Source organism: Littorina saxatilis, linkage group LG2 (genome assembly GCF_037325665.1).
Source record: "Littorina saxatilis isolate snail1 linkage group LG2, US_GU_Lsax_2.0, whole genome shotgun sequence".
Classification (NCBI taxonomy): domain Eukaryota; kingdom Metazoa; phylum Mollusca; class Gastropoda; order Littorinimorpha; family Littorinidae; genus Littorina; species Littorina saxatilis.
The window spans coordinates 101,944,900-101,957,399 of record NC_090246.1 but is presented as its reverse complement, the minus strand read 5'-3'; the positions used below and the strand labels follow the sequence as shown (position 1 = coordinate 101,957,399).

General features: G+C 44.1%; 2 protein-coding genes across 2 annotated transcripts in view; both read right to left on the bottom strand.

Annotated features, from left to right (window-relative positions):
* The window catches only part of LOC138960375 (uncharacterized), a gene marked incomplete at its 3' end in the record, with an annotated part of 161,910 nt that extends 154,026 nt beyond the window's left edge, over positions 1–7,884 (bottom strand). Inside the window, 1 exon segment of the mRNA XM_070332272.1 lies at positions 7,386–7,884.
* LOC138955168 (protein starmaker-like) overlaps positions 1–12,500 on the bottom strand; it is a 32,930-nt gene that overhangs the window by 20,202 nt on the left and 228 nt on the right. Inside the window, exon 2 of the mRNA XM_070326837.1 lies at positions 8,162–9,872. Within this exon, the coding sequence (XP_070182938.1) occupies positions 8,162–9,872 (1,711 nt within the window). The remainder of the gene's footprint in view (positions 1–8,161; positions 9,873–12,500) is intronic.

Genomic DNA, 12,500 nt, shown 5'->3' with positions numbered 1-12,500 from the left:
TCTAATCACGCGTTGTGGTGTATACTATCATTGTCACACCGTCAACCTCAGCCGAGATTGACCTGATATGCGCACCTTGTTTCGAGTGTTCCTTCTTTGCTTTTGTGTAAACAGGTTAGGCAACATTTGAGGTGTTATTCTTACAGCTGTGTTTGAACCCACATTGCAGTAGTGCGGCTGCACTGTCAGTTTTGGTAGTTTTTTTTTGCTTGTTTGTCTGTTTATGCATATCCTATGCCAATTTTCATTTCGCTTGTCACTTTGGGGTAAGGTGTTCCTTCCGTGTTGATGTAAAGTGAAATCTTTAATTGTCTTCACCTACGCTCACTTCTACAAAACCCCAGCAAAAAGTAGTTTTCAGTGTACCCCCCCCCCCCCCCCCGGCCCCCCCCCCCCCACACACACACACACCCTTTCTCAAACGCGCGCGCACACAGGAAGACAGACATGTATACATACGCACTCGCTCTCGCAGTGGGAACATGGATTTATTTAATTTTTAAACTGAACATTTATGTAACAAAAGTTAAAAAAAATAAGCAAAATAAGAGAGAGAGAGAGAGAGAGAGAGAGAGAGAGAGAGAGAGAGAGAGAGAGAGAGAGAGAGAGAGAGAGAGAGAGCGAGAGAGAGAGAGAGAAAGAGAGACTCAGACTCAGACTCAGAACTTTATTACAAAAGGATAAAGGTTTTAGGCAAAGCCTATTCTTCCAACCTGTCCTTTATACAACACGTAAAGACGGACGCATGTACAAAATATAGATTGAATCATATAAAATACAGAAATACATTGTATGGAATGCACACAATGTGCATTTAAGGAATTACATAAAGAGAACTAAAAAATTACAGAATTACATTGACATAGTTATATCTTTCATTTGGGAATGAAGTTGCTCAGATCAGCCGTTAACACTAGTACAGAATGTTTAGCAAAATAACAATCGAACAAGATATTTCATTCACGAAGAGAGAGAGAGAGAGAGAGAGAGAGAGAGAGAGAGAGAGAGAGAGAGAGAGAGAGAGAGAGAGAGAGAGAGATAGGGGGGAGGGGCAGCCAGGTAGAGATAGAGATATGGCATATAGACAAGCTGACACAGAGACACGGAGAGTGATAGACGGACATAATCACAGACAGACAGACAGACACTCGGAGACACAGGGAGAGGTTGAGCGGGGGTCTTCGGGTCAAGTTATTTCTTTTTTTTTCCCTTTTTTCCCGACGGTGGATAGTCAGTTCACGCGCCGGACAAACAGGTTTGCGCCTTTTATTGAAGTATTCAAGAAAAGTGCTAGCGCTCCCAAAATGCACTGAATGCAAGTTCGCAGCTTCTTCTCATGCGTCATCCTTGCGACAACAGAGTGGGAAGTGTAACATTTACCTGCCAATCCTGAAATAGGTGTAAGAAGGGGACATTCTGATGCTGAAAAGGCATTGACTTGAGAGCATTTGCCTGCCTGCCTGCATTCTACCGTTTTTTTCGTTCTTTCTTTCCTGTCCCTTTTCTCTTTTTTCCCCTCTATAGTCTCGTTTTCTTTCATCTAAATGTGTACTTCTTCTTCTTGTCGATCACACGTGTATAGTGTTAGAGCGGACAGCGAGACATAACATTGTACTGAATGCCAGCTTAATTCCTGACAGCGAGACATAACATTGTACTGAATGTGTACTTCTTCTTCTTGTCGATCACACGTGTATAGTGTTAGAGCGGACAGCGAGACATAACATTGTACTGAATGCCAGCTTAATTCCTGACAGCGAGACATAACATTGTACTGAATGCCAGCTTAATTCCTGACGTATAAGTGTGTATTGTTTGATCGACAGTAGGCTTTTATCTAATCAAACAAATGTCACTAATTTTGCTGCCTTGGTGTTAGGTGTATCGCACTTTGAAATGTGATTGTTTTCACTGATATATCTTCCTGGAAAAGGGTAAAGCGACTGACAGCTCACTGTAAAGGTTCAAATTTCCACCGATAGAGGATAATGGAAAAATTATTGATAACATTTGTGAAAAAAACGATTTTGCTTAATAATTATTTTGAAAGCCAGTCTAAAGTTGAAAATCCAGACGATCCCCTGCCCGAGGCAAATTGGTGCGGTACGTCTTTACTGACTTTTGAATTGACAGAAACAGAAGTTGTCCAAGTGCTAAGGAACTTAGATTTATCCAAGGCCGTGGGCCCTGACGGAATACATAATAAATTGCTTGTAGTTGGACTACCTGTTATTATTTCACCGCTTACAGTTCTCTTTAACAGATCCTTGTCCGAGGGTGCTTTTCCATTTGTGTGGAAAACTGCTCACATTACGCCCATTTATAAGAAAGGCGATAGGAGTGCTTGTTCCAACTACCGTCCAATCTCTTTGCTGAGTTGTATTGGGAAGGTGCTCGAAAAATGTGTGCAAATCCGTGTGTTTGGTTATTTGCAAAATTATAATCTGATTACACACTGTCAATCTGGTTTTATTGCTGGTGATTCGACTGTTTACCAATTACTGAGTATATATGACGATTTTTGTGTTGCACTTGATAAAAACATTATGTCACAGGCAATATTTTTTGATGTATCTAAAGCTTTCGATAAAGTTTGGCATCGTGGTCTGCTACATAAGCTTGAGGCGATAGGTATAAGAGGTCCCTTGCTTGTTTGGTTCGAACATTACTTGAGTGATCGCAGACAAGCAGTAGTACTGAAAGGAACCAAATCAAGTTATGTCACCCCTTCTGCTGGTGTCCCTCAGGGTTCTGTTTTAGGACCTCTATTATTTCTCATTTATATTAACGATATTGGTACTGGTCTTGAATCAATGTTGAAACTCTTTGCAGACGATACGAGCATGTATTTATGTTTAGATAACGATGATATACGAGCTGAGATTTTGAATTCTGATTTGGATAAAATTTGCGCATGGGCTTTAAAATGGAAAGTCACTTTTAATTGTCAAAAGACAGAATTGTTGGACATTTGTAGGCAAAAAAATGTGTTACTTCCACCATTGTATTTTGAAGATGCACTTTTGATTGATGTTGAAAATCACAAGCACCTTGGCGTCATCCTACAAGGTAATTGTAAATGGGATTCCCACATAAAAAGTCTCATTGCTAAATGTAGAAAGCCAATTGCGTGTTTTGGTTTATTCAAGTATCGTCTAAACAGAAAATCGCTTGAAGTTGTATACAAATCCTTTATATTACCATTGTTTGATTACGCGGACGTTATTTGGGATAACTGTACGAAGTGTTTAGCAGACGAGTTGGAGACCTTGCATCTCGATGCAATCCGAATTATTGTAGGTGCAGTTCGTGGTACAAGCCATCGGGTTTTGTGCCCCTGAAAGAAAGGCGACGTCGTCATAAACCCTTGCTGTATTATAAAATTGTAAATCGTTTAACCCCAGCATATTTATATTCCAAACTGCCGGTCCTGGTTTCCGATGTAAATCCTTACCACAGACGACGCCCTCTTGAACGTAAGGTTCCATTATGCAGAAGTGAGTTATGTAAATCTTCATTTTTTCCTTCAACGACAGCTTTGTGGAATAATCTTCCAGAAAATATACGACAAACGCAGTCAGTTGGTGAATTTAAAAGATTTTTGACCAATGGAGATGTTGTTGTTCCACAGTATTATTGATTTAGGCAACCGCAAGGCACAGGTACTTCACAGCAGGTTGAGATTAAATATGAGCGATTTGCAACAAGACCTTGTTAACCGACACCTCTCTGATAATTTAGAATGCACGTGTGGAGTACGCCCGGAAGATGCTGAACACTTTTTGTTACATTGTCCAAAATTTAGAGAACATAGAACCATTTTATTCAATACGCACGTTCTGGACTGCAAAACACTTTTGTTTGGAAATACTGATTTAACTATATTTTTGAACACGAAAATATTTTCTGTTGTACAAGATTACGTTATGTCAACTGATCGCTTCGGCTGATATTATATTAACAGTGACTGCAATAGATGTAGCAAAGCATTCTCTCTCTCTCTCTCTCTCTCTCTCTCTCTCTCTCTCTCTCTCTCTCTCTCTCTCTCTCTCTCTCTCTCTCTCTCTCTCTCTCTCTCTTTATTTGTATAAAATATTATGAAATATTTTGAAAGAAAAGGGTTGAAGTTATCACTTGTTCGCCATGTCTTGTTATCAGAATGTGTATTGATTATCAGTTTTAGAACGTATCCATAAGCAGTCTGCTTGTTAACGTTCTTAATGTTGTTACTGTTTATAACGTGTATACAAAAAATTAATAAAAACACGCTTAAACCAAATTTCATATGCACGCGCATGTGTGTGTGTGTGTGTGTGTGTGTGTGTGTGTGTGTGTGTGTGTGTGTGTGTGTGTGTGTGTGTGTGTGTCTGCTTGTCTCCGTTTGTGTGTCCGCGTGTGTGTATCTGCGTGTGTTCGTGCGTGCGTGTGCGCGAGTGTACGCTCGAGGGGCTGTCGGTGTATGTGTGAGACAGAAACAGACACTGAGACAGAAACAGACACTGAGACAGAAACAGACACTGAGACAGAAACAGACACTGAGACAGAAACAGACACTGAGACAGAAACAGACACTGAGACAGGCACACAGACACTGAGACAGAAACAGACACTGAGACAGAAACAGACACTGAGACAGAAACAGACACTGAGACAGCCACACAGACACTGAGACAGGCACACAGACACTGAGACAGAAACAGACACTGAGACAGAAACAGACACTGAGACAGAAACAGACACTGAGACAGAAACAGACACTGAGACAGGCACACAGACACTGAGACAGAAACAGACACTGAGACAGAAACAGACACTGATACAGAAACAGACACTGAGACAGAAACAGACACTGAGACAGGCAAACAGACACTGAGACAGAAACAGACACTGAGACAGAAACAGACACTGAGACAGAAACAGACACTGAGACAGAAACAGACACTGAGACAGAAACAGACACTGAGACAGAAACAGACACTGAGACAGAAACAGACACTGAGACAGAAACAGACACTGAGACAGAAACAGACACTGAGACAGAAACAGACACTGAGACAGAAACAGACACTGAGACAGAAACAGACACTGAGACAGAAACAGACACTGAGACAGAAACAGACACTGATACAGAAACAGACACTGATACAGAAACAGACACTGAGACAGAAACAGACACTGAGACAGGCACACAGACACTGAGACAGGCACACAGACACTGAGACAGAAACAGACACTGAGACAGAAACAGACACTGAGACAGAAACAGACACTGATACAGAAACAGACACTGAGACAGCCACACAGACACTGAGACAGGCACACAGACACTGAGACAGAAACAGACACTGAGACAGAAACAGACACTGAGACAGAAACAGACACTGAGACAGAAACAGACACTGAGACAGAAACAGACACTGAGACAGAAACAGACACTGAGACAGAAACAGACACTGAGACAGAAACAGACACTGAGACAGGCACACAGACACTGAGACAGAAATAGACACTGAGACAGAAACAGACACTGAGACAGAAACAGACACTGAGACAGAAACAGACACTGAGACAGAAACAGACACTGAGACAGAAACAGACACTGAGACAGAAACAGACACTGAGACAGAAACAGACACTGAGACAGAAACAGACACTGAGACAGGCACACAGACACTGAGACAGGCACACAGACACTGAGACAGAAACAGACACTGAGACAGAAACAGACACTGATACAGAAACAGACACTGAGACAGAAACAGACACTGAGACAGAAACAGACACTGAGACAGAAACAGACACTGAGACAGAAACAGACACTGAGACAGAAACAGACACTGAGACAGAAACAGACACTGAGACAGGCACACAGACACTGAGACAGGCACACAGACACTGAGACAGAAACAGACACTGAGACAGAAACAGACACTGAGACAGAAACAGACACTGAGACAGAAACAGACACTGAGACAGGCACACAGACACTGAGACAGGCACACAGACACTGAGACAGAGTGACAGACACTGAGACAGAAACAGACACTGAGACAGAAACAGACACTGAGACAGAAACAGACACTGAGACAGAAACAGACACTGAGACAGAAACAGACACTGAGACAGAAACAGACACTGAGACAGAAACAGACACTGATACAGAAACAGACACTGAGACAGAAACAGACACTGAGACAGGCACACAGACACTGAGACAGGCACACAGACACTGAGACAGAAACAGACACTGAGACAGAAACAGACACTGAGACAGAAACAGACACTGAGACAGAAACAGACACTGAGACAGAAACAGACACTGAGACAGAAACAGACACTGAGACAGAAACAGACACTGAGACAGGCACACAGACACTGAGACAGAAACAGACACTGAGACAGAAACAGACACTGAGACAGGCACACAGACACTGAGACAGAAACAGACACTGAGACAGAAACAGACACTGAGACAGAAACAGACACTGAGACAGAAACAGACACTGAGACAGGCACAGACACTGAGACAGGCACAGACACTGAGACAGAAACAGACACTGAGACAGAAACAGACACTGAGACAGAAACAGACACTGAGACAGACACAGACACTGAGACAGAAACAGACACTGAGACAGGCACAGACACTGAGACAGGCACAGACACTGAGACAGCCACACAGACTAAGAGAAAGCTGTAAGAGAAAACAAAAGGAATATGAGACAAAGAGGAACCACACGTAAGGATAAGACCAAGGAGTATCTCTCAACACCTTTAGAAACGTTCAATTTAACCGCCGAAGCGGCTGGTGACAGGACCTTTTGTTTCCAAAGATTTGCAGACCAACGAAGAAAGTAAGGTGCGTGATTTTACCAGTAGCACCGTGCACTCGGCACTTCCCTTTTCAGATAAACAAACGCCGTTTTCAAATGAACAAATGTCATTTCAAGATAAACAAACGCCTTTTCAAGCTCTTATTTAGCGCAGCTGCTTTCACATTTTTCTTTGTCACTAAAATAGCTCGTGTGGTCAATCAAACTTTCAGTTGGGAAAGAACTGCTGACTGGGGCAGGGAGGGGGGAGAGACAGGACTGATGGATTGGACGTTGATTGGCTAATGATAAGTGCTAACACTGAAGTAATTAAGAAAGACATAATTTCCCCTACGTATACATTGCATGGATAAGGACTCACACTGTCTTTGTCACTACAATCAATACATCAACAACAAAACCAAAACAAAAACAAAACAAAAACAAAAACAAAAAAAGGCAAACAAACAACCAAGCAAACTAGCAAACAAAACAAACAAACAAAACGCTCACTCGCTCACTCACTAACTCACTCACTCACTAACTCACTCACTCACTAACTCACTCACTCACCTTCTTTCCTCCGTTGCTGCAAAGCACACCCAGAATCGATGACAAAAAGATTCCGAAGAAGAGTAACTGACGTAACACACACGTGGTCCCGTGTTGAAGTAAGACTGTAACCAACCTTTTAGGAGGGAAACGTGATTTAAACATCCATGATATTGTAAGCGAGAAACTGAAAAATGTCACTGCGGCATTTGTCCAAATTTCACTGCAGCATTTGTTTAAATAACGCAGAAGTATTTTTCCAAATTTTGCAGCGGTGTTTGTCCAAATTTCACTGCAGTATTTGTACAAATGTCACAGTAGTATTTGTACAAATGTCACTGTAGTATTTTTTACAAATGTCACAGTAGTATTTGTCCTGATTTGCTAACTCGCTCTTAGTCAACGTGCACACACTTACATCAGCTTAGAACTACTGGCAAATGTTGACTGCCGTTTTGCAAGAGGCCCACTGAAGTGCATCAAAGTAGCGTACAATGATTCGAACAAGGTTTTAACAAGGTTTTACCAGCTACCGGCCTTGACTGACAAAAGGGAGGCGGTAAAAGTACTTAAAAGCGTGTAACACTTTCAGCTCCCCACCCCCCCCCCCCCCACCCCCAAACCGTGGTTACTGCAATAAATGATGATGTCTTGGTTATTGCCGCAGATACAAGTTACTTAATTTGTTATGAAAACATTATCGTTTAAATTTGTTTTTTGTTTGATGTTGAAATGAATGTTAAGATATTGTGATTGTTATCGAGCTTCACTATAGTTTTATACGAATGATAAATAACACAGTGGTGTGTCTCGCTCGTCGCTTTGTGGTGTGTCTCGCTCGTCGCTTTGTGGTGTGTCTCGCTCGTCGCTTTGTGGTGTGTCTCGCTCGTCGCTTTGTGGTGTGTCTCGCTCGTCGCTTTGTGGTGTGTCTCGCTCGTCGCTTTGTGGTGTGTCTCGCTCGTCGCTTTGTGGTGTGTCTCGCTCGTCGCTTTGTGGTGTGTCTCGCTCGTCGCTTTGTGGTGTGTCTCGCTCGTCGCTTTGTGGTGTGTCTCGCTCGTCGCTTAGTGGTGTGTCTCGCTCGTCGCTTTGTGGTGTGTCTCGCTCGTCGCTTTGTGGTGTGTCTCGCTCGTCGCTTAGTGGTGTGTCTCGCTCGTCGCTTTGTGGTGTGTCCCGCTCGTCGCTTTGTGGTGTGTCCCGCTCGTCGCTTTGTGGTGTGTCTCGCTCGTCGCTTTGTGGTGTGTCTCGCTCGTCGCTTTGTGGTGTGTCTCGCTCGTCGCTTTGTGGTGTGTCTCGCTCGTCGCTTTGTGGTGTGTCTCGCTCGTCGCTTTGTGGTGTGTCTCGCTCGTCGCTTTGTGGTGTGTCTTGCTCGTCGCTTTGTGGTGTGTCTCGCTCGTCGCTTTGTGGTGTGTCTCGCTCGTCGCTTTGTGGTGTGTCTCGCTCGTCGCCTAGTGGTGTGTCTCGCTCGTCGCTTAGTGGTGTGTCTAGCTCGTCGCTTTGTGGTGTGTCTCGCTCGTCGCTTTGTGGTGTGTCTCGCTCGTCGCTTTGTGGTGTGTCTCGCTCGTCGCTTTGTGGTGTGTCTCGCTCGTCGCTTAGTGGTGTGTCTCGCTCGTCGCTTTGTGGTGTGTCTCGCTCGTCGCTTTGTGGTGTGTCTCGCTCGTCGCTTTGTGGTGTGTCTCGCTCGTCGCTTTGTGGTGTGTCTCGCTCGTCGCTTTGTGGTGTGTCTCGCTCGTCGCTTAGTGGTGTGTCTCGCTCGTCGCTTTGTGGTGTGTCTCGCTCGTCGCTTTGTGGTGTGTCTCGCTCGTCGATTAGTGGTGTGTCTCGCTCGTCGCTTTGTGGTGTGTCTTGCTCGTCGCTTTGTGGTGTGTCTCGCTCGTCGCTTTGTGGTGTGTCTCGCTCGTCGCTTTGTGGTGTGTCTCGCTCGTCGCTTTGTGGTGTGTCTCGCTCGTCGCTTTGTGGTGTGTCTCGCTCGTCGCTTAGTGGTGTGTCTCGCTCGTCGCTTTGTGGTGTGTCTCGCTCGTCGCTTTGTGGTGTGTCTCGCTCGTCGCTTTGTGAAGTGTCTCGCTCGTCGCTTAGTGGTGTGTCTCGCTCGTCGCTTTGTGGTGTGTCTCGCTCGTCGCTTTGTGGTGTGTCTCGCTCGTCGCTTTGTGGTGTGTCTCGCTCGTCGCTTTGTGGTGTGTCTCGCTCGTCGCTTTGTGGTGTGTCTCGCTCGTCGCTTAGTGGTGTGTCTCGCTCGTCGCTTTGTGGTGTGTCTCGCTCGTCGCTTTGTGGTGTGTCTCGCTCGTCGCTTTGTGGTGTGTCTCGCTCGTCGCTTTGTGGTGTGTCTCGCTCGTCGCTTTGTGGTGTGTCTCGCTCGTCGCTTAGTGGTGTGTCTCGCTCGTCGCTTAGTGGTGTGTCTCGCTCGTCGCTTAGTGGTGTGTCTCGCTCGTCGCTTTGTGGTGTGTCTCGCTCGTCGCTTTGTGGTGTGTCTCGCTCGTCGCTTAGTGGTGTGTCTCGCTCGTCGCTTTGTTTCTTTTTAGTGTCCTCTCATTGTTACCTTTTCTGAAATTCTAAATTCCCCTACCGACCGGTTCGTCTTCTTTTGGGTCAACTTGTACGTGTTGCTCCCACCACCACCCCATCCACCCAATCACTCTCTTTTATTACACATTCCAATTCGGCACACACAAAATCTTCATTTAGTGATTTTAAATTGGTGTTTGGAACCGATCCTTTAATATTAAGTCTTAAACTTGTTTGTTTTGTTTTTTTATCCACAGCAACTGTTCGGTCTGATAATCGTTCTGAAATAAATACAACTTCAACGTTTATCTGCCTGAAATGAGTTGCACACGATGAGGGATTAAAACAAAGAGCAGATACAACAGAATATTGGTCTACAATTATGTGAAGTAGACCACACACACACACACACACATGCACAAACACACTCACACACAGGCACACACACACACACACACACACACACACACACACACACACACACACACAGGCACACACACACGCAAGCACGAACGCAAGCACGCAAGCATACACGCACGCAAGCACGCACGCACGCAAGCACGCACGCGAGCACGCACACACGCACGCACACACACACACACACACACACACACACGCACGCACGCACGCACACACACACACACACACACACACACACACACACACACACACACACACATACACCCAAGAAAAGTAGTTGTACATGTCCGACTGTTTTTATTTTCAAGCACATTTTTTTTATTTCATAAGGGACATGCCCGAATTAAAAGAATTCTTGGAAATACTTCACTGAACAAATGCATGAATGAAAAGAAGCACGAACGTATGAATAAATTAAGGAATGATATGAACGAACCACGAGGGGATGAACGAAAGAAATAATTTGTCCCGAAATATGAGCAAATGTTTGTTCTGAGGTAAAAAACAAAAACAAAAAAAAAACAAAAAAAACCAGCCGCGTAGCTCCTCATCCACGATTGGTCGCACGTACAACTTGGAAGTATAAAACTGTTAGACTTCAGTCCCCATAACTTGCACCAAGAAGAAAAGGCGTCATTCACTCGGCGCTTGAATTAGGACAGGTACGGTAAACGAAAGCTCCGCCCCTGTGGAGGAATACAGGGGGTGACAAGAAAACGGAGTCACCCCACGCTTCACTAAGCACTTGGAGTGGGATGGAGCTCACACAAACAGTGATAAAATCATGGGGCATTCATTTCCCGCAAAGCAGACCTGCCGCCTGAAGTCACCTTTTCTCAGCCTGATGTATAGCCTACTGCTCAACAAGACGGCATAGTATGAGTTCAACTACTAGTGAATCAGAACTTGTAGTTTGATCCACTTCTGGTTCAACTTATGTAAAGACAACTGGCTGGCCGTTGGATAAGTCAAACTTACCGGTCAGTTAATTACGCTGAAGATAGAGTCTGTCCGGGTGGCAGGTGGAGGACGTTTTTAATCATTTAAAAAAATCTAGACAACGTTTACATAGTGATCAAAAAGAAAAGTTGTGAAGGAACTGCACCCACAAGAAATGCACTCGCTTTGGGTCGACTTACACCCCTCTGCGTCAGTGACAGCTGGTTGGCTTTCACTGTAGAGCGATCGGGGTTATTAAATGTACATTTGTCAAGATGTGTTACAAACAAAACTTGACTGGATGGGTGAGTTATGGAATCCTATCTCTTTACCTTTCAATGTAGGAGGACAAGAAAGCCGGGCAAGGCATATAACCATAATTATAAAGGCATATAAACTCAGAGTGTACTCAAGTTAACTGGGTGTTGCGAAAGTTAACGTGACCAGAGTTACTGATGGAATCATATCTGTTAAATCTGTCGCTGTTAGTGGTCTATCAAACCTGTAACCTTATCTGTATACATATCTGTTAAATCTTTAGCTGTTAGTGGTCTATCAAACCTGTAACCTTATCTGTATACATATCTGTTAAATCTGTCGCTGTTAGCGGTATATCAAACCTGTAACCTTATCTGTATACATATCTGTTAAATCTGTTGCAAAGCAATACCGGTTTTGGAGCCAGGATTCCTAATTGCAAACAAATACCATTTTTTTGCGCAAGGATTTACATTTGCAAAGCAATACCAGTTTTGGAGCCAGGATTCCTAATTGCAAACAAATACCAGTTTTGGAGCAAGGATTCACACTTGCAAAGCAATACCGGTTTTGGAGCGAGGATTCCTAATTACAAACAAATACCAGTTTTGGAGCAAGGATTCACACTTGCAAAGCAATACCGGTTTTGGAGCGAGGATTCCTAATTGCAAACAAATACCTGTTTTGGAGCAAGGATTCACACTTGCAAAACAATACCGGTTTTGGAGCCAGGACTGATTCCTAATTGCAAACAAATACCCGTTTTGGAGCGAGGATTCATATTTCCTCAGAAAGCCCGGTTGTCAAGTGGAGCTAGGATTCCTATTTGATTAGAAACACTGGTTTTTGAGCCAGAATTCAAGTTCCTTCTTGCAAATAAATACCGATTTTGGGGCCATGATTCCAATTTGCAAAGAAATACCAGTTTTGGAGCCAGGGTTCTTACTTGCAAAGTAATACCGATTTTGAGCCAGGATTCCCTACTTGCAAAGACACAGCGGTTTTGGAACCAGGGGTCAT